At 37.3% G+C, this 23,863-nt stretch overlaps 1 protein-coding gene across 1 annotated transcript; it reads left to right on the top strand.

The window, feature by feature from the left end:
• Nucleotides 1–16,709: 16,709 nt before the first annotated feature.
• Nucleotides 16,710–17,331, top strand: LOC105964463 (dirigent protein 22). The gene has a single exon (XM_012988970.2). It carries the CDS (start codon nt 16,749–16,751, stop codon nt 17,325–17,327), a length of 579 nt encoding a protein of 192 aa, XP_012844424.2. The 5' UTR covers nt 16,710–16,748; the 3' UTR covers nt 17,328–17,331.
• Nucleotides 17,332–23,863: the final 6,532 nt, after the last annotated feature.

Raw genomic sequence — 23,863 nt, 5'->3', positions numbered from 1 at the left:
CCAAGCCATGGTCAGGATCAGTCCACGAGAAACATCGAGAGTCGATGGGACTTAGATTTATGAGTAGTTGGCTTTAGGTCAAGTGGGAGATTGTTAGAGTAGGTGACCAGCAAGCCAACTTGTGGCTGTGGTCTTTCTCTTTTCCTTGTAATAAAACAATCGTTTTTCGTTCGTAATAATAAAATATCTTATTTGGCATTCTATATCTGTTATCCCATGCAAGTAGCATAGATATAGTCCTAACGAGTTACTCTATTACTGTGAGTTGATCTAGTAGAATCGTGAGATAACTCAGCAATGTAATGTAACTGTTAAACCTTGTTCCTAGTCGATGGGTTACGCCAATAATGAGGATACCGGCCTTTCCCTTTTGAGACTAGCACTTAGTGTATGTGTACTGCGTCTCATCAGTCCTCGGTGTTGTGACATCGGCATACTTGAGTGGGTGCTCATACTAGATGAGTTCACTGAACTCCCTCGCCCTAGAAATCTATAAGTGGTTCTCATTCATCGAGTAATAGGTTTCTAAGATATAGTTGTACACCATTAGTCCTTAAGACCCAGACATCACCGTGACTTCACTAGAGGACCGATTGTATCGTGACCTGTCCCTGAGTCCCACCGCGGACCACTCCAAGGGCCAACGTTCGTGCAATCCGAAATCTAGTGTGAAGTCTGTGCATTGTAGTAGGGGATTCGAGCGCTTGAGTAGTCATGGATGTCCTGTGTGTTCTGACGGTTTATAATCCATGGAATCTCTGGCCAGAGTTGATAGTGGGGTGATTAGGGAAATGTGTTTCCCTAAGTCGCACACGAACGGATTTATAATACCTAGAACGTTCGCACAGTCATTGAACTTTATAAGAGGTCTCGGTGAACCAATGCCTCTAGTTCAATCGGGACATGTGCTACGAAAGGATCGTACTGTACGCTAACTATATCATAAGGTTCTTGCAGGCACTTCATTTGTATCTAGGGAATCATGATGCGTAGTTGCTAGACGCCAATCTTGATTCGTTGGGCACCGATTTGATCGGGGATTAGGTAAAATGAGTTTTACTCTAATCGGGACTCTTGGGAGGAGTTCGTATAAGAACAATTTGTTGTTCGAATCACAAAGAGTTGTGAGCCCACGGCTAGCATACACCTGAACCATTGAGGGTCACACTTCTCGTGTAATATAGATCCTTGATAACAACAAGCATAGATTAATGTGTTAATCTTTAAACGATTGGATGTCGATATGATTGAATCCAAGATTCGTAATTGTGAATTGCGAATTGGAATAAACGTGGAGAAAGAGAGACATGCGGAATTTAGTGAACTTTCTAAATTGGGAAGTTTCCCGATTTAGCAGGACCACTAAAGTGGAAGTTTCCAATTTTGGAAATTGGAAATTTCGAAGAGGCGCTCGTATCAACGAGGACTCTGAGCTCGTCACAAATATAATTTTGTTATAATTTTGTGGACGATCGTTTATTAGAAACGAGGCCGACGAGGGAATGGGCTTAATGCATCAGTGGGTCAAGCCCAATGACTTAAGCCCACTAGGGTTGAAAACCCTAAGTATAAATAGACCTCAAAAGGAGTTTTGAGATCAGATTTTCAGCACCAAAAACCCTAGCCGCTCAGCCCCCTTCGGCCGTTGCTGCCCCGCCGCGCCACCGCCGACCACCGCCGGTTTTCTCCTCTTTTTCCTTCGTTTTATTCGTGTTGTTATCTAACTCGTTTACATCTAGTGTTGTAGTTCGAGTGGGTCGAAAATACGAGGTGAAACCTAATTGGAGAGGAGCTGCTGCCCCGACGAATCCACGCACCGCCGCACGCGCCGCACCGCCGCTCACGCGCCGCCGCAGCTGCTGCCACGCGCCGCCGCTGCTGCTGCCATTCGTCGCCGTTCGTTGCTTGCTGGATCAGCTTGTTCCAGCCGTGAATTGCAGCCCCGTGGATTGGTAATTAGCAGCTTGTACGTGACTCGTTCTAGGATTTCGATTCGTCGAAATCGCACGCTACAAGAGGTAATTAAATCGGAACTTTCGTAATTCGATTCGAACATGTTTGTATGATTATTAATTTGCGAGCATGAGTAATACGTGATTACATGTTTCGATTTTGTGAAATGAAGTATAAGCATGTTTCGTAATTTTCGGTTTTACGTATTTTTCAATTAAATCGATAATTACCATATGTATGGCGGAAGCGTTAAGGTACGTTGACTATGTGATTAGTTTATGCATGTAATCGAAACTAGTTCGATATAAAATTTTTAAATTCCGCTGCGTATACATGCACGATCCCCAACACTTATACCCCTCTGAAGACACGCATCGATTAAGAAAAAATGCATCTCGAATCTCACATGACAAAGCACTGCTATAATCACCCCCGGATCCCCATTTCTTCGCACCCACCTTCCTTCTCAACTGCCACTACCAAAACAAAATCTCAAAACCTCCGAATTCAACTACGTCGGCGACCATTATAGACCAGAAAAAAAAATCGACGAAGCTTCCAATCAGTGATGAGAGTCGCCAGTAAAATCGTACAGGATTCTAAATCTACTGCAATTTCGCTGTGTTTTCGTTTAATCTACGTCGGCGGCAAATGACTACAATAAGAACTATCTTTGTGCTATTTTTTATCAGTATGTTCGGCTCATCCAAACACTCATGTTTAAAACCCATTACATTGTTTTCAAAAAACTAAACCTAACTTTTTTTTTCTTTTTTTTTTTTGTGTGTCGACAGATGAAAAAGACGAAAACGATTTGACTCCTCAACACATTTAAATAAATCTATTAGCCGTATATTTATGTATATTAACCGTATATTTATTTACATATATATTATAGATAAATATTGTATTATTGGTATGTATATCTCCTAGTTCCCTTGTGTAAAGGGTTAGGGTTTTCACACATGTAATATATATATCACAATAAACGTGAGAGATATTGATTCTCTCTTCTCTCCAATTATTCTCCTTCTATCATGGTATCAAGCCAAAAACCCTAAGCCGCCGTTTCTCTCCTTCTTCAATTTTTTTTTCTCGTTCCTTCTTCTGCTCTACATCCACCATGGCCGACGAAACACCAACACCGGCCATGATTTCCAACCCTTTCCATCTTGCTCATGCCATATCCAACATCAAAGCTCTTATTCCTGTAACCCTGGGTATTAAAAATCCGAACTATCAAAAGTGGAGTCATTTCTTCATCATCACCGCAGGCCGCTTCTGCCTCACCGATCTGCTTCTCGGAAACGCAAAGCCCACCAACATCTCCGCCGACGAATGGCAACGCGCGGATTACCTCCTCCAATCTTGGATCTATGGCACCATAACCGAGGACCTCTCAAGCATGGTCCTCTCCAAAACCGCAAAGGCTCATGATCTGTGGAAGGCCCTCGCCTCTCTCTTTACAAACAACGAAGACTATCGGACCATCCAACTCGAAGAACAGTTCAAGTCCCTCAAGAAAGGATCTCTTTCAATCCATGACTATTGTCAACTTCTCAAAACCACTGCCGACAACTTGGCAGACGTCGGCAACCCCGTGTCAGACAAGCAACTCGTCCTCCAAACCCTCCACGGTCTACCAAAACATTACGGGACCATTGTCAATCTAATCTCCTTCCAAACTCCGTTACCCTCTTTTCTCCAAACACGTTCACTACTCCAGATGGAAGAATGCGCATTGCTGAACCGGAGCAGACCCCTACTGTTCTCTACGCATCTCGCCCCAACAGTTTCAACAGTTGGCCGAACAGTTCCAACAGTTGGCCCAACACTCCGAGCATTATTGAGGTGGTGGTTCTTGGCGCAATCAGCGAGGTGGCGGTCGCACAAATCGTCGTGGCGGTCGTGGTCAGTCACGACATCCGATGCAACACTACGGTTACAATCAATTTCATAACCAATCGCAACCTTGGCGGGCCCCTTATACGCCTCAGACATCTTCATCGATTCTTGGACCCCCCCCCCCCCCCCCCCAAGCTCTCCTGGTCCTTATCATGCTCCTACAGCTCATGCTTATTTCGTTGGACAACAAGATCCCCAACAGCACGTGAACTGTTCCAACAGTTCGTCGAACAGTGGTCCCCTACAGCCAACAGATCTTGCCACTCATCTCAACACGTTGACTCTTCAGTCATCGAGCGAACCTCAGTGGTTTATGGACATGGGCGCCTCATCTCACATGGCACCTCACTCAGGTAATTTCCATTTTATTTTTAATCCTAGTAATAATTTCCCCAAGCATGTCATCGTTGGTAATGGCTCCACTGTTCCTATCCATAAAATTGGCCACACCATCCTACCCTCTACCCCATTTCGTCTAACCAATGTCTATGTTACTCCTCACATCATTAAGAACCTTGTGTCTGTTCGAAAATTCACTAGAGATAACTCTTGTTCAGTTGAATTTGACCCTTATGGCTTTTCTGTGAAGGACCTTCGGACCAGAGCAGTCATCCTCAGGTGCAATAGCTCCGGTGATTTATACCCTATTGGCGCCCCTTCTCCCAGCCCATCCGCAACCGCCCTCCTTGCTCACACCACGCCTGTCTCCTCTACTACATGGCATCGTCGTCTCGGTCACCCGGGAAACCCTGTCATGTCTCGTTTTTTTCTTCCAATTTTATTTCTAGTACCAAAGACCCACGGGAGTCTCTTTGTAATGCTTGTCAATTAGGCAAACATTCTCGCTTACCTTTTTTTACTAGTCATTCTATTACCGTTGCACCTTTTGAAATTATTCATGCTGATTTATGGACCTCTCCTATTTCTAGTATTTCTGGTTTCAAATATTACCTCGTGTTAATAGATGATTTCACCCACTATACATGGACTTTCCCCATACACTATAAATCCGATGTTTTCTCACTGTTCCAACAGTTTCACAAACTTATACAAACACAATTTCAGCACCCCATTAAAGCTTTACAATGCGATAATGGACGTGAATTCAAAAATACAGATTTTCAAACATACTTTGCCAAACACGGTATCTTACACCGTTTCTCATGTCCCCACTCTTCCCATCAAAAACACGAGCCCAATGAGCCTACAAATTATTTACCTACTGGGCCACGAGCCCAATATCGAACACCACTATCACCGATGTCCAATCACCTTCAAGTAAGGTTTGGGCCCGACAATCTCAACGAAGCTATAAATATAGGTTTGAACTCATTCTTTTAGGTACGTCCTACTAATTGAGTAATACTACCCATTGTATTATCTTGACTATTTCTATGATCAGCACGTCTGACTTGAGCGTCGGAGGGGTTTCCGCCGTATCAACCCCCGGCCTAGTTTACGTGTTCTGTGATCGCAGGTATCTCAAGGTCATCAAGCTCGTGAGCCAGTGATCCACTCTGCTCTTCCAGTTCATCATATCTCAACTATCTAAGGTGATCTAATTTTATCGTCATCATTTTGGCGCCGTCTGTGGGAAGGCAAACACAATCACGTAGCGCCCATGATGGCCTTAAGACACCTGCTAAGGGGAGTGTGACACTGCTAACAACCTCCCACCTCGTGGAGGCTCTGGCTTGTCACATCCTCCTCCCCATGCTCGGGATCCACTACGAGGCCTTCCTCGGATGTCCCACTAGATCCTCAACATGATTCACTTCTTCTCGCCCCTCGATCGGTTCAGATAACCGAGGAGGCCCTTTCAACGCTAGTAAGGGTTATCGACTCCCTGGGGGCTTACCTCTGCCCCCAAAATATTTCGCTCGCCAAGGATTATCGACTCCCTGGGGGTATACAGTGCCCCCAAAATATTTCGCTCGCCAAGGGTTATCGACTCCCTGGGGCTTACATCTGCCCCCAAAATATTTCGTTCGCCAAGGGTTATCGACTCCCTGGGGGTTTATAGTGCCCCCAAAATATTTCGTTCGCCGAGGGTTATCGACTCCCACGGGGCTTACATCTGCCCCCAAAATATTTCGTTTGCCAAGGGTTATCGACTCCCTGGGAGTTTACAGTGCCCCCAAAACATTTCGTTCGCCATGGGTCATCGACTCTCTGGGGGCCTACTTCCGCCCCCCCCCTCGAACGGTTCAGATAACCGATAAGGACCTTCAGCGTACGACCGCGAAAGTTTCAACTCGTGTTGCCACTGAAGCAATGGCACAACCGTGCACATCCACCTCACACCATAGGTCTCGAGCGGCTCATCCTAAAGTGGGGGTTTATCCCATCCCAAGGTTGGCATCACCCTTACCTTTCAACCCCAAGTGGGTGCACATCCCATCTCAAAAAACAAGTATAAACTCCCTACTCAAAAAATAGAACATCCCCAAAGGGGTGAACATCAACCACCTAAAAATAAAAATAAAAAGAGAAGAAAGAAAAAGAAGAAGAAAAAATAAGAAGATGAAGGAAAAAGAAGAAAGAAGAAGAAGAAGAAGAAGAAGAAGAAGAAGAAGAAGAAGAAGAAAAAAGAAGAAGATGAGAAAAAAGAAAAAGAAGAAGAAATAAAAAGAAGGATAAAAAAAAAAAAAATTAGCAAAGTCGCGCGCGTCTCCTCCCAGCTGCCCAAGCCGCGCGCGCCCTCCAAGCCGCCTGCGCGCCTTCCAGCACCCGGCTCCCTCCAAGCCGCGCGCCATCCAAGGCGCGTCAGCCCACATGGGCTGCCTTTTCCTGCCTCGGGGCGCTAGCCATTAATTACAAAAAGAGAAAAAAAAAAAAAAAAAAAAAAAAAACGGATTCTGCACAATGTGCGCGTATGTCTCACGCGCCAGACCTTACTGCGAAACCCCCTTCTCCGCGCGTGCAACGCACGCGCCTGCTCACTTTCTCTGCGCGTGCAGCACACGCGCCTCGCGTGTCATCCCCTCTGCGCAGCTGTCAAATCGCGCGCTACCCCATGCCAATCAAATCGCGCGCGCCTCCCCCTGCAATCAAATCATCCGTCGCTCCTCACCTTATCGTGCGGTTATTCCACTGTGTTCCACCAAATCGCACGCGGATTTCACCTCGCTTCACCAAATTGCGCAAGAATTTCAACGCGATGCACCAAATCGCGCGCGCTCTCCAACGTGGCTCTCCAAACCACACGCTATCTCAAACGGATAAATAAAAAAAAAAATTTCTCCACGCCACGCCTACAATTAACGGCACAACGATCTACTCTCGACACGATCCGGTACTCTTTTCGACTTGATTCCGATATCGAATCGAGAGTGGGGGCTTGCGAGACAACTTCCACGAGGAGCAAACTCGCTCGGTCCTACAAACCCGCACCGAGACAACTCCCACAAGGAGACAACTCGCTCGGTTCTACACAAGCCATAGCGAGACAACTCCCACGAGGAGCCAACTCGCTCGGTCCTACAACCCAATTGGGCGAGATAACTCCCACGAGGAGATAACTCGCTAGGTACTACCAACCCGCAGCGAGACAACTCCCATGAAGAGACAACTCGTTCGGTACTGCCAACCCACAGTGAGACAACTCCCACGAGGAGCCAACTCGCTCGATCCTACAACCCAATTGGCGAGATAACTCCCACGAGGAGATAACTCGCTAGGTACTACCAACCCGTAGTGAGACAACTCCCACAAGGAGACAACTCGCTCGGTACTACCAACCCGCAGCGAGACAACTCCCACGAGGAGACAACTCGCTCGGTACTGCCAACCCGCAGTGAGACAACTCCCACGAGGAGCCAACTTGCTCGGAACTACAACCCGTAGCGAGACACCTCCCACGATAAGATAACTCGCTCGGTCATATAACCCGTTGCGAGGAAACTCCCACGAGGAGCCAACTTCCTCGAGTCTACGAAACCACAGCGAGATAACTCCCACGAGGAGACCACTCGCTCCGTCCTATAACCCGTTGCGAAGAAACTCCCAAGAGGAACCAACTCCATTGGATCTACGAAACCACAACGAGATAACTCCCACGAGGAGACCACTCGCTCGGTACTACAACCCGCCGCGAGACAACTCCCACGAGGAGACAACTCACTCATAGCGACCTCAATCCGCACGCTCCTCAGTCGCGCCACATCCAATGCTCCTACAACTTCGTTGCAAGATAACTCTCTCGAAGTGACAACTCGCTCGCAATTCACTACACAATCGCAAGCTCAAGTTAGCACGATTACAACCTTAGAAACACTTAGAGATATTATGGGAATCTATATAGCCTGGCCAGCTTGATTACTCAAATTCCTCTACTTGGTTTCGACGGGTCCTTCATTAAAACGTGGCCACGGTCCAAACATACTTACAACCTATGAGGTCTAACAAGGAACACGATCCCCATAAAAAAATCTTGAGAGTTTGATCCCCTCTTCAAGTACATCACGCACAAGGCTATATGTAAACACATGAGCTAATTTCAATTAACCCCCTGTGTAATTTCGAATTGTCGAAAAAGTCTTCGTGTTAAAAATATTAGCGAGCACCCCCCTATGTTGTGTTTTACGAAGCACACCGCCCCTAACTTCAAAATTGATGGTTGACTTGTATGCAATCACTAAATTACCCCTAATAAGTTTGAAGTATATTTCAATTTTAAACAAAAAAAAATGAAGAAAATATCACAGAAGGTTTGCTCCTCTCCCGTTCATTGCCAAATCGTTTTTTTGTTTTTTTTTTTTCAGATCGAAAGAAAAAAGTGCTGCTACGGCAATTTTTGGTCCACGGGAAAATTGTGGATTCAGAAGCTATAGGAGTGGTGGTGGCATTCAAAGGCAGCGGCGGCGGCGTGGTGGAATCGGAGAGTCGACTTTGAGTTTGGCGGAATAATTGAGCAATGACGGCATATGATTCTTCGAGTTTGACATTCTTCTTCTTTTTCCCCAGGATACGAATTAAGTTCACAAATTAGAAGAAAATGCTATGGAAATTGGAAGAAATAGTTTTGAAGGTTTTTTGTATTTTTTTTGTTTTTATTTTTTGTTTGGGCAGTGATGTGCCGAAAAAGTTTGAGGCGCCGTTTTTCTTCCCTTTCGTTTCTTGGATTTGGAATAGAAATGAACTTCATGCTCAGATCTAGGTTTGATTGATGGTTTTGAGGTTGAAGAAGAGGGCCTAATTGAAAATATAAAGGACTCAATTGAAAATCTTAAAAAACTTCAATTTGGTACTTATGAAATTTCTGGTTGCATTTTGGTATTTTCGTGTAAAAATGAACCCCCACTCGCATTCTTGGCGAGTGAAGCGCACAACCAGCTCTCCTCTCAAGGGCTTTATTGCCTTTGACTAATTTTTATAGGGGAGTATCTGCTAATTTTTATACGAGCAACGCGTCGAAACATTGACAATGTCGATAAATAACAACTCCCACGAGGAGATTACTTGATCCGTGTTATTACATTATCGCGAGACAACTCCCACGAGGAGATAACTCGATCAACTCTATTACCCCGCGACGAGACAACTCCCATGCACGAGGAGATAATTCGCTACTACATTGTTGCGGGACAACACCGACGACTCAAGTAAATTACATCGCGACAACTTGGTCGCGCTACGCGCCAACGCGCCTTCACGCCCCTCCGACACACGCTCCAACGCGTTTTCGCACACCATTAGGCCATACGCCAACGATCGAATTCTACAATTTTTACCCTCGACACGATCTGAGACCCATCACAACATGGCCCCCACATCGACTCGAGAGTGGGGGGCTTAATGATATGCCTAATTGGGCCAACCCAGTGGGCCTACAAATTATTTACCTACTGGGCCACGAGCCCAATATCGAAGACCACTATCACCGAGGCCCAATCACCTTCAAGTAAGGTTTGGGCCCGACAATCTCAACTAAGCTATAAATAAATGTTTGAACTCATTCTTTCAGGTACGTCCTATTAATTGAGTAATACTACCCATTGTATTCTCTGGACTATTTCTATGATCAGCACGTCTGACTTGAGTGTCGGAGGGGTTTGCGCCGGATCAAGCCCCGGCCTAGTTTACGTGTTCTGTGATAGCAGGTATCTCAAGGTCATCAAGCTCGTGAGCCAGTGATCCACTCTGCTCTTCCAGTTCATCATATCTTAACTATCTAAGGTGATCTAACTTTAGCATCATCAGAGATTGTGCAGACTTTACTAGAATGGAGGAAGGATAATTATTACAATACTAAAGAAAATAGTGAATGCTTATTTTGTTCAATAATTTTGATACTAATTAGGATTTTCATTGGAATAATCTCTGATGTGCACTTTCTTTTACTTAATGTTCGAACATGCTTAGACTTGATTTTGTACTTTATGAACATCAAGTAGTACGACCGTCATTTCAACTACAAACAACATGCCATTATCAACTCAACTCCAGTGTTTTATGAAAATAATAATAATTCAACTATTTCTGAAATCAATTATTCTATAGTCTACTACATATTAAAATCAATACATATCTATTATGCGTTGATGCAAATCAACTAATTTCTAAATCAACTATTTATTCAATCAACTTATATCCATTATAGTACATAGTATAACTTAACTATTCGTTAAATCAACTGTTTATTAATTCAACTATTTATTAAATCAACACATCTTCAAATCTAATTGTTTATTAATTCAACTATTTATTAAATCAATACATCTAGTTTATGAAAACAACTATTTATAAATTTGTATTATTCCACGATCAAGATCATTAATCACAACACATGTGATACGATCCGCACAAGCTCCAAGACAAAGAATTGGAAGAAGAGAAAGCGAGTGATATAAATGGAGCCGTTTGTGTTGGGATTGAAGAATAAAGGCTTGAATCAGGCCTTTGAGGAGTCCGTGGTTTGGAATTGGAAGAAAAGAAAGAGGAGAATTCGTTGGACAAGTCGAATTCCATGCACCCGAAATTCTCGCATATTCTGGCAGAGTTTACCATTCGGGTTATAACTCTCGAATGTGAAATCCATTTAAACTGATTCAAAATGATTTGGAAACTTAACTGAAAGATCTACAACTTTCATGTTTTGAGCAAAGATATATTCGAAGTGAAACAGTGTCGAAATTGAGCTTTAATTGCATGCACGTGCACAGCCCAATGTCGCGAGATTAGAAGGGTGATCGAGAAGCCGACTTGAAGATCAAGTTATTTAATTTACTTATTCACGTTTTTAATTTAGGTTTTATTATGTTTTTATTATTTAGGAGTCTTTTATGGTTAGGATTTGCTTATTTATTTATTTCCTTATTATAGTTTAGGTAGGAGTCATTTTCCTTGTGAGAAATGAGTCATTTTAGACCATATAAATAGGTTGCCACTTTGGCATATTTTATGGGACGAATTTTGATGATTTAATTGAGAGTATTCTCTTTAGTTCTTTAAGAACTCTTCGAACATATCGGTGGATTCCGTTTGTTCACCCCGACTTATCAATCGATCTTTCACAATCGATTGTGGCGTCTTCACATACCAAGGTTCTTGCCTATTTATAGGCAACGGGTCGTGGTTCCAACCTTTGAATCTTTATTTTTGGATGTTTCGATCTTGCTTCCGCGTAAGGTATCTGGGTCTCGTAACAAGTTCTACGGGATTCGTATCAACATGCCTCCGAAGCCATGGGCAAAGCAACATTCCCGTATTTCACATAGAAAAAAACCTCATTAACGTCCTCCATAAAATAGTTGAATTATATTGCTTAGTGAAATCACGTTGGATCATCACCACTAAAAAGTTGTGAAACGAACAGACAACTTTTTATTTTTATTCTGAAAATTAAACATAATTAATCAAAACCAATTATAAATTTGGAATACTTCAACTACAGTTGCACGAAATGTACTAACATTCTTGCAATTACAAAATCAACTCCTAATCCTATAAACAAACGACTATAAATCACCTAATTCCACATACTCAGTTCCAGCAAAGCCCTAAAGCCGCCACCTATAATGAACCCAAGTCAAAAGACTATAAATTCAAAAATAAATAAATAAATAAAACTAATTCCAACAAACCCTAACGCGCCACGCAAAACTAAACAACAATACACATCTAAAAAACTTATGAAGCCCGTGGAAGCAGCTTATGCCGCTGATCTGTTAAACCAGCACTGCCATAAATCCTAACGGAAGGAGGGGAAAATAGCATCGTCTTAGAGTTCCTCGCCAACGACCTACCTAGTGGATGATTTGTTGGTGATTGTCGTCGTGGGATCGGAGTTCTGATTTTTCTTCTACCTGAGATTGAGCGGCCTACAGAGAAGGGAGAGAAAGCGAAAGAGGAGAGAGATGAGAGAAAGAGAGAGATGCATATTAATTGAACTGATAATTTTGTGATTAGTTATATGACGTAAATTATAGTTCAGGGTGAAATTAGTCATACCGTAAAAAACATTACAAAGTATTAATTTTATTTAATAGGTAGGGGTTATCTGTAACACCTCACTTCCTCGTCACCCTTTTATATAATTAAATTTTTATTATTTTATTAGGTTCATCATCCATTGCATGCATGGCCTATTTCAATTTATGTGGGATTGCAAATTCACAATAACTAGGCTTCATTGTATTTTATTGAGTATTATATATATATATATATATATATATATATATATATATATATATATATATATATATATATATATATATATATATATATACTCTAAACACTTAAGGATATATGTATACATCTACCTATATATTTCTTTCCCAAGTAGGAAATTAAATATGTGTATTTTATTTATTTGTCTAATTGTCTACATTATAGGGATAAGAAATTCTTCGGAAATTATTTAGGAATTTGAAATGTGTTGCCAGCTAACATATGGAAACTTACTATACTAAATCTCACCTAGGGAATTGCATGCACTTAGAGGTATAGACTATAGAGAGTAATTAGGAAAAAGACATTGAATTTTTCTATTGGATTATACTGTCTTACTTTAATTTTAAATGACATGCTTCTTGGTGTTAAACCTCATATTATATAAGCTTGTACTTTCTGGTACGTAGTATTAGAATTTCTTGTGATTTTTTTTATTCTTTCCTTTCACAAAAACCGAGATTTATTCTCTCCCTAGTTAAGGAAGACGACCAAAAGTCTCTACTCCTCCTTCTTCACGGCATTAAGAATTTCCAAGAAATCTAAATCATCAACTTCTTCTTTCTTCCTACTATATAAATGTCAAACCGTTTATTCTCAATCTCTATAGAAATCTCTCAAAATATTATCAATAATCCAGCCTCAATCACCTCGAGAAACCTCTCATCACCCCGTGTTCGAATTATCACAATCACTCTGTCGATTTATCTCAATCGGTCAGGAGCTCCTCGTTAATCTTGGTATCGTTTAAGAAGATTTGAAGATCTTGTGTTGCATGCGTCTTTTCTCCGATTTCTAGTCATTTTCTTCTTCTAAATCTCAGTCCAGGCAAGATTCGAACCATTCCTTGCATTCCTAGTGAATATCTTTATATATAAATCTATGTTTGAAAGAAAAATATAATTTTGCTTATTAAGCAAAAGATTATAGAAATCCGAAAATTTTCTTCTAAATAATTTCTAAAGGTATTAATCCCCAAAAGATTTCTCAAAATCTAGGTATAGTTAAAATCAATCTTTTTATCTTCTTTAAAATTGAAATCTCAAAATTTACACTTTTAAATGTCATATAGGAATTTATTAGCCGTGCATGGAAGCATTAGGTAAGTGCATGTTTAGGAAGCTTAAATTTATGTGCTGATATATGGAAGCATACATGCATTAGCATTGGTGTCTTTATTATTTAGTATTATGAATATTATGTAGTACTTGTTTAATTATGTGTGTGTAAGTGAAGTGTTACTATATGATGTATATGAAGTATATTTTCTATTCATTAATTTCGGTAATTAAGGTAATAATAGGATTGGTGATCGTTTGTCTAACCATTTTTTTTTTTCGGTAGGTCAATCGCCGCTGACCGCGAGGTCTCCGGCGTTTACTTTTTTTCTTTTTTTTCCTTAAAACAAATATTTTAATTAATATTACTGTTTTGGCTGCTAAATTATTGTCTCCACAGTAATTTAACTATCGGAGATAGTATTTTAACTTTAATTGACCATTTTTTTCTTAAAAAAATTATTTTAATTAATATTATTGTTTTGGCTGCTAAATTACTGTCTCCAGCGGTAATTTAACTGTTAATTGACTTTTTTTTTGAATTTTTTTTTTGTTTTAAAAAATATTATTTTAATTAATATTACTGTCTTGACTGCTAGATTACTGTCTCCAACAATAATTTAACTGTCTGAAATAGTAATTTAACTATTTGAGACAGTAATTTTACTGTATTAATTAATTTTATTGTCTTGGCCTGCAATTTTGTTGTCTTCGACCGTAATATCACTGTCCTCGACCGTAATATTATTGTCTCATTCAATAATATTACTGTTTGGAACAATAATATTAGTAATATTTTTGTTCGGCAAAGTAATATTCATAACATCACTGTTCCAAATAGTAATATTATTGTCCGAGACAGTATTTAGCAGACAAGACAGTAATATTAATTAAAATAATTTTTTTAAGAAAACAAAATCAGAAAAAAAAAAAAAAAAAAAGTCAATGCTGAAGACCGGTGGGTGGTCAACGGCGGTTGACCGGCCGGAAAAAAAATTCAGAAAAAAAAAAAAGCTTTCAAAAAAAAAATTCAATGCCTGAGATCTGCCCGGTCAACGCCGGAAATTGTTTTTTATGAAAATGAAATTATTTTTTCAAAAAATTATTAAAATAGGAGTTAACGTCATATATTTGTTTAAATATGGGTCAATGTATAATACTGAGAAAGTTAGAGTATAATGGATGAAATCGATAAAAATTATATTATATAGGGTATTTTAGACTAAAGACACAGTGGTGGGTTTACTTGAAAGATTGTTTTTCTGTAGACCGATGTGTATTTTAGTCCCTTATCACTCTTTACTATTTGAGCTAAAAAGTAATGATGTTATTTAGTCAATTACATTAAAAAAATATTATAATAAAAAAAATAAAAATAAAAAAATAAAAAAAAGAAAGAGTAAAAGAAAATGATGTTGATGTATAACACATCAACAATGTTGATGAACACACATGATTTTGGGCTAAAAATATTCTTATATGTATGGAAATTAGTTTTAAGGCCTTATAGAAATTTCTTCTAAAAATATTGATTTTTAAGTTTTTAAGTCGGGGTATTTGTGTATAAGTCGCTGACCAACCATCTTTATTATTCTAGGTTAACAGGTTATATCTCTATCGGCAATAAACCCATCCTTTTAATACGTATAACAAATAACGAAAAAATTAATGCATCTTAAAAATTACCCCCATCCTTTACACCCAAATTCTTAATTGTAACTCCAATTTAATCAATTTTGACGACAAAAATTCAATTTGGACTTTTTTTAAATTCAGAAATTATTTTTTTGCCACTGATCTTCGGCGTTGACTTTTTTTAATGATGTTTTTTATGCCCACCACTAAAAGTTGAACGTAATTGTACTGTCGTTAACAATAATTATACTATCACTGACAGTACATTAACGTAATTTTACTGTCGTTGACAGTACATTAACGTAATTGTATGTCGTTGACAGTAGATGTATGTAATTGTAGTATCGTTGACAGTATAATTATAGTCAGCGACAATATTATTAATTTTTTGGCTTTTTTTTTGTTTGATTTGTTGACAAGTCAACGTAATTATATTACTGACGTTGACAGTAAAATAACTGTAAATGCAAAAATATTACTGCTACCACATTAATATATATTTTTTTTTTGTTTGAGTTGTTGACGGAGTAACGTTATAATATTACTGTCTACATTGCAATATTACTGTAAACACAATTATAATATTGTTGCTAGAGTAATATTATTGTTAACCACAGTAATTTTAATTATTTTGGCTTTTTATTATGTTTACATTTGTTGAACGGTCAACATATTAATATTACTCTATGCATAATAATAATGACTTTTGTTATGTTAATATTACTGTGCTAGAGATTAATATAGCAATATTATTGTGTTAAACTGTAATATAGTTAATGTAACTGTGTTTAATAGTAATGTAGTTAATCTTACTCTCAACCACAGTAATATTGTTTTTTAAACGGGGCAAAAAGATGTTAAAGAAAAAAAAAATTGAAAAAGTCAACACCGGAGATCGGCGGCAAAAAAATTAGGAAGAGAAAAAAGAATTCGAAAAAGTCAATGCCGCAAACCGACGGAAAAAACAAGAAAAAGAATAAAAAATAAAAAAGATAAAAAAAAAAAAAAAAAAAAAAAAAAGGTCAACGGCGACGGACGAAATTATAATCAAAATTGTGTTTTGGGTCAAAATTGAATAATTTGTGAAATTTGTGGTCAAATTGAGGTTAAATAAAATTAAATGATAAAATTAGAGCATATTAAAATATGAGGGACTATTTTGTTATTTTACGAACCTCTAGACAATATGTGATTTTTTTTGTAAAATAGTTTTTTGTTTGGACCCCTTTTATGGATAAGTATTCATTGATGGAAATATTTGTAAAGTGTCATTTTAAGTTTTAACTATTTTCTTAAAATCATAGTCAATTCATTGGATAAAGTCCACCCAATCGATTAAGTGCAAAGTATGCTATTACTATAGCACGTTAATCCTACCCATTGGCCACTCACAATTATTTTAAAACATTTTTACTTTCCTTGATTTTGAAACTTTTGCCACTATAAAATCTAAGACTTGTACTCTCCATTACCATCCCAATAGAAACACTACATTGATTAGGTAGTACATGTTCAACCTAATTAATTATGGAAAACCTTGTTTTTACTTTGATTCTTTTCTCATTGGCGCTGGCTATGCCATGGGCCAATGCTACTGACCAAGGCTCCGAAAATGCATGGTTTCGGAGCTTTTGCCAAGGCAAAGAAAAAGTAGCCCAACTACGTTTTTACATACAAGATGCACTAAGCGGCCCGAATGCAACCGTGTGGGAGGTAGCTCGTTCCAACATCACATCGACTTCGCCCACATCATTCGGTCAAGTGAGGGTCATCGATGACCTCATCACTGTTGGGCCCGATCCAAATTCGATGAAATTGGGCCGGGCCCAGGGGTTGATCACCATGGCCGACTTGCAAGTGCCGGCCATTGCTATGAACATCAATTTCTACTTTAGTGCTGGAAAGTACAACGGGAGTACGCTTTGTATTCTTGGGAGGAATCAAATACTGAGTCCGAATCGTGAGTTGGCGGTTGTGGGTGGGACCGGTGCTTTCAGAATGGCGCGTGGGTACTCGATATCCAACACTTACTCTTATGATATTGTTGCCAATTATGGTGTTCTAGAGTATGTTGTTTATGTCACCTATATTGAGTTGGAGGAGTAGTACTATATATATATATATGCGACTCTTGTCGCAAATAAATGGAGAAATATGCAATAAGAATGGAAGAATAAGATGGAAATTACTGAATTTTCATTTTTTTAATGAAAAAAATGTTATTTAATTTGAGCTTTGTCAGTATCTATGTCCTTGTTATTAGTTTCATAATTGATAAATGAAACTATTTGTTTTCGCATACAAGGGCTTCTTCTTTTTTGCGTGTGATCCTTATTTATGGAGATGCATTTTGATCCATAATCTAATTTTGACTTCAATTTTAACCATCGTCTCCTTTACCGTCGATCTCTAGTATTGGCTTTTCTTTTCCCAAGGTCATTTTTTTGGCCTCGGTAATATTATTGTAGTTATTAGTAATATTAACTATATTCTTGTTTAACGCATTAATATAAACAGTAATATTGTTAGACTACAACTATCTAGCACAGTAATATTAACACAACAAAATCAATAGGTTACATAATAAATTATTGTGTAACACAATAATATATTATTCCATAAAAAAGGAAACATATCAACAAAGGGAAACAAAAATAAAGGCTAAAAAATAATATTGATGTGTTTGACAGTAATATTACAGTCAACCACTGAAATATTATTGTCAGCCTCAATAATGTTATAATACTACACAATAATAACCACAGTGATATTATTACGTTGATTGGTCAACAAATTGAAAAAAAAAAACAACTCGAAAAATAATATTAATGTGATTGACAGTAATATTATTAGGGTTTTTTGCAAGAACCACCCATGTGTAATCTCTAATTGCTGAAAACCCCCTCGTGTTAAAAAAATTAGTAAGGACCCCTATGAAAGTTAGTCAAAGGCAATTAAGACCCTCTGAGCTCGACGTGAGATACACTCGCGGTTTGTGCGATTGGGCATTTGTTTTTGGACGACAAAAGACCAAAATATTCTTTAAAATATATTCCGCAAATTACAACTTCACCCCAAAATTACAGGCCTAAAATGAAAGTTTTCATATTTATTAATCCAGTCCCTAATATTTTCAGAAATGCCCTCTTCCTCACCATCCAACATTATTAAAAGTATCAACAGTCCAAAATTGAGAAGCAAAATCCCTACAATCCACCCACGATAGTTTGGTGTTCGATGATTTAGTTTGTGAAATGGAGAAATCATGAAAAAAAAGAAAAAAAAAACACAAAACACACACACACACACACCAAAAATGGCAGACACTGTTGCAATTTGCTTCCCCTCTATACAACTTCATCCATTTTGCTTCGATTCGCAAGCTTCTCACCATTGCAACCACTTATCTCTCGTTCCTAGACCGCAAGTGCCTGTGTAGTGGAAGGGGCAGAGCTGATGGAAGGTGGTCTTTGGCTGGTGGCGGTCGTCGGCTGATGGTGGAGGCGAATATTTCGCCGATGGGCTAGGCGGTGATGAGGCCGGAGGACAAAATGGCGGAGATTCGGAAGGTGAGATGGAATCGATGGCGGTGGGTTTGGGAGTTGCAGCTGGGCGTTATGACGGGGAAGATCATTATATATTTTTTTCTCGTTTTTATTGTTTTTTTTTTCTTTTGTTTTTCTTAATTTTGTTTATAGTAGATAAATTCATTGGGGGTAAATTAGTACTTTTTTTATAAGTCAACTGCCCATTTTAATATTAAGGGGCGATGTGCTTTGTTAAAAACAATATAGGGGGGTCTGTGCTAATTTTTATAACATGGGGACTTTTTCACCCATTTGAAATTACACAGGGGCTTATATGCAATTAGCTCAATATTATTATGTTTACAGTAACTTGAATGTCAATCACGGTAATATATCCAACCGGAGAACTCTTTCAATAAAAAAATATATATATATCAAACAAAAAGTAAAAAAAAATATATATCTACAGTCTACACAACCGAAGATCGGCATTGATGTGGCAGGAAAAAAGAAAAAGAAAAGGTCAACGCCAGAGTCCGACGTTAATCGGCTTCAATGCCGGTCTCCGGCGGTGGTTAAAAACTCAGAAAAAAAATAAAATGTTTGAGAAGAAAAAGTCAATATCGAATTTTTGTGGTCGAAATTAAAGAATTAGAGTTAAATTAGAGTTTCAACTATGGATTGGGTTTAAAGAATTGGGGGTAATATTTTCATAAACATTAAATTTGTGTTTGTTATAATACATAGGGCAAATAGCACTTCGCCCCCTAAAAAAATGCCATTTTAGCACTTTCCCCCCTGAAAATATGAAAAAGAGACATTGCCCCTTCAAAATACACAACTTGTTGCACTTTGCCCCAAAAGTATAATTCCGATGAAATTTTGGTCGGATTTGAGTAATCTAAAAGGGTAATTTCGTCACTTTAGGCTCTCTATTTCTCCCCCAAATTGAATCAACCAAATCAGAGTTCTTATTTTCTCCCCAAATATGAAATTGGATATGGAGTCAAGGATTCAAATCCATGAAGGCTTTATGGATTCGGGCTTCATTTCACAAGAAATTCATCCTTAAAATCCGTAGACGCGGTCGTTGTTGGAATTGGAAAGTTCCGTCGGTGGAACCTCACTAGCCACCTGCTGGCTTCGGAAATGGAACGCTCCGGTAGTGTACAACACGTGAAATGGAGACCGAATGCAGAGACATCTGAAATTTCTCTCTCATGTGTGTGTGAGAGACAAAGTGAATGGGAGAGATAGTAAAAGGTGAATCATGCAATAATCGTCGCCCCAAAATCTAGCAAATGTTCGGCTGCATAAGATTGTGTAATTATGCGAAGATGAGGATGAAAAAGAGTACACCTGAGTTGGAAAATGGCTCCAAGAAAAAAAATTCCACTGCTACTCAATATTATTTCCCTAATTCAAGAGAAGGAGAAGGGAGTAAGTGACTGATGATGAAACAAAGTGGTTAATGTGTGTGTGTAATTATGTATGTGTGTGTGTGTGTGTCTGTGTGGATCCAACTGTGGGGGACGAATGAAAAAGTTGATTTTGGAAATTGGAGAAGAAATATAGGTTTTTTTTTGTGTGGGTATTGTGAATGAATTAGTGAGTATAGGAAGATCCACCATTGAAGGCATTTCTCAAAGTTCTACTCAGCTTTACTCAGTTTTTCTTTTTTTATCACGTGAGAGAATCAAATTATCTTGTACCTGATTTGACGAAATTACCCTTCCAAAATACTCAATTCTGCCAGAAATAAACATTTAGGGCAAAATGCAACAACTTGTATATTTTGAAGGGGCAATGTCTCTTTTTCATATTTTTAGGGGGCAAAATGCTAAAATGATATTTTTTGAGGGGGCGAAGTGCTATTCGTCCTAATACATATTAAATAATAAGCTTATTGGGAAAGGTGATAAAATACATAAATCTAGATTAATAATAAAGGTTGTTGGTCAAAGACTTTTACATAAAAATCCCCAAGTATAATTAGGTGGATTGTAGGTTAATTACCGACAGTTTTGTTGTATGGGTAAATGGCAAATAAGTCCATGACAAGGACACTTAATTAAGAGATGGACATCCAACTTTTTTGTCTTTCAAATAAATCATGTCCATTCAAACTTATTTGCAAATAAGGAAAATCCCTTTATATATACCAAAATTATCCCCAATTCATTGAAACCCAATTCAACTCCAATTTCATGATTTACACCCCAATTTAGCCCAATTTCATTAATTAACCAATTTTAACAAAATTTCAATTTAGACCCCAATTTTTACCCGCCACCACCGGAGACCGCCGGTCGCCGCCGTTGACCGGCGTTGACTTTTTTTTTTTTTTTGAAAAACTTTTTTTCCCCAGAATTTTTTTCCGGCCGGTCAACTGTCGTTGACCGCGGTCTACGGCGTTAACTTTTTTTTTTTTTTTAATAATTTTGTTTTTTCTTAAAAAAAATATTTTAATTAATATTACTGTTATGGCTGCTAAATTATTGTCTCCGGCAGTTATTTAACTGTCGGAGACAGTAATTTAACTATAAATTGACTTTTTCTTTTTTTTTCTTCAAAAATATTTTAATTAATATTATTGTTTTTGCTACTAAATTATTGTCTCTAGCAGTTATTTAACTGTCGGAGACAGTAATTTTACTGTTAATTGATTTTTTAAAAAAATATTTTAATTAATATTACTGTATTCGTTGCTAAATTACTGTCTCCAGCAGTTATTTAACTGTCGGAAACAATAATTTAACTGTAAATTGACTTTTTTTATTCATAAAAAAATATTTTTAATTAATATTATTGTATTCGTTGCTAAATTACTGTCTCCAGCAGTTATTTAACTGTCGGAGACAGTAATTTAACTGTTAATTGACATTTTTTTTTTATTTTTTTTTCTTAAAAAAAACTATTTTAATTAATATTACTGTCTTGGCTGCTAAATTACTGTCTCCAACAGTAATTTAACTGTCTTAGACAATAATATTAATAAATTACTATTCGGGAAAATAATATTCATAATATTACTGTCTGAGATAGTAATTTAGTAGTCAAGATTTAAAATATTTTTTTTCTAAGAAAAAAAAAATTCAAAAAAACAAAAAAAAATCAACGCCGGAGACCGGCGGTCAACGGTGGTTGACCGGTCGGAAAAAAATTTTAGGAAAAAAAATAGCTTTCAAAAAAAAATTAATAAAATAAAAAAAAAAGCCAACCCCGGAATCTGGCCGGAAACAAAAAACATTTTAGAAAAAAAATTATTTTCTGAAAAAAAAAATTGGGGGTTAATGTGATATATTTGTTTAAATTCGGGGTCAATGTGTAATATTAAGAAAGTTAGAGTATAATGGGTGGAATTGATAATAATTATATTATGGAGGGTATTTTAGACTAAAGACATGGGGATGAGTTTAATTGAGAGACTGTTTTTTTTGTGCACCAAAATGCATTTAAGTCCCATGTGATGGGCCTATTTGCACCCTTTTTTATTTGTATTGTTTATGGTTGTAATAACCTTTTTGTATTTGTATTGTTTATGGTTGTAATAAAAAAATATTAGACTTTAACATTTTACTAAGTAATCTACTTGGTTTTTGACGTACTCCAAATGAATACCTATTGTTATTTAATAATTTTAGAAATTATAATTTGTTTTGATGATATGATCTGAAGTGGTATCGAGAAATTAATTTTAATATTTCAAAAATAAAAAGAAAGAATATAATTCTTTTTAATTATGTATTATATACTAGGAGAAAAAATGAAGGGTCTCGATTTAGATTATAGGGGTCATTACAAATAAGCCCATCAATGGGTACTTATTCATAAAGAGATCCAGACAAAAATCTCATTTACCAATAAGTCCACACATGGTCCATATTTTTGTAAGGGACTAAAATAACCCCTTATACTTTAATATGTTCCAATTTCATCCTTAATTTTATTTAACCTCAATTTGACTCCAAATTTCACAAATTATTCAATTTTGACCCAAAACTTTTTTTTTTCAAATTTTTTTTTTACCTCCAGATTTTTTTTTTTTACCTCCGGATTTTTTTCGATTTTTTTTTCCTTCCGGATTTTTTCGCCGGTCTCCGGCGTTGATTTTTCAATTTTTTTTTCTTTTCTTTCTTTCTGTAATTTTTTTTTCGTTTAAACAACAATATTGCTGTGATTGATAGTAATATTAACTATATTACTGTTAAACACAGTAAAATTAACTAAACTACAGCTTAACACAGTAATACTGCTATATTAATCTCTAGCACAGTAATATTAACACAACAAAACTCATTATTATTGCGTAATAGAGTAATATTACTATATTGGCCGTTCAACAAATGTAAACATAATAAAAAGCCAAAAGAATTAATATTACTGTGAGTGGCAGTAATATTACTATAACAACATTAATATTACCGTCAACCACAGTAATATTACAATAATATACAGTAATATTATTGCATTACTCCGTGAATAACTCAAACAAACAAAATAATCCAATCAAAATAATAATATTGATGTGCTTGACAGCAATATTACTATAACAACAGTAATATTACCGTCAACCACAGTAATTTTATTGTGTTTACAGTAATATTATTACGTTACTCTGTGAATAACTCAAACAAAACAAAAAACCCAAAAAAATAATAATATTGATGTTGTTGACAGTAATATTATTGTGTTTACAGTTATTTTGCTGTCAACGACAGTAATATAATTACGTTGACTTGTAAACAAATAAAAAAAATAAAAATAAATGACAAAAATAAAAAAATAATAATATTACGTTAATTTACTGTCAACGGTAGAACAATTACATAAATGTATTGTCAACGGCAGTACAATTACGTTAATTAACTATCATTGACAGTATAATTACGTTAATTTATTGTCAGTGACAGTACAATTACAGTCAACGTTTAGCGGCGGACGTAAAAAAAAAACTTTAAAAACACTAAAAAAAAGTTAACGCCGGAAACCGGCGAAAAAATCCGGAAGAAAAGAAAAGAAAAAAGAAGAAAATAAAGTCAACGCCGGAAACTGGCGAAAAAATCCGAAAGAAAGAAAAAAAAATTATTGAAAAGTCAACGCCGAAGTTCGGCG

This window comes from Erythranthe guttata, chromosome 2, assembly GCF_056151865.1.
Source record: "Erythranthe guttata isolate IM_541 chromosome 2, IM_541, whole genome shotgun sequence".
Classification (NCBI taxonomy): Eukaryota; Viridiplantae; Streptophyta; class Magnoliopsida; order Lamiales; family Phrymaceae; genus Erythranthe; species Erythranthe guttata.
This window is presented reverse-complemented; position numbering and strand designations above follow the sequence as displayed.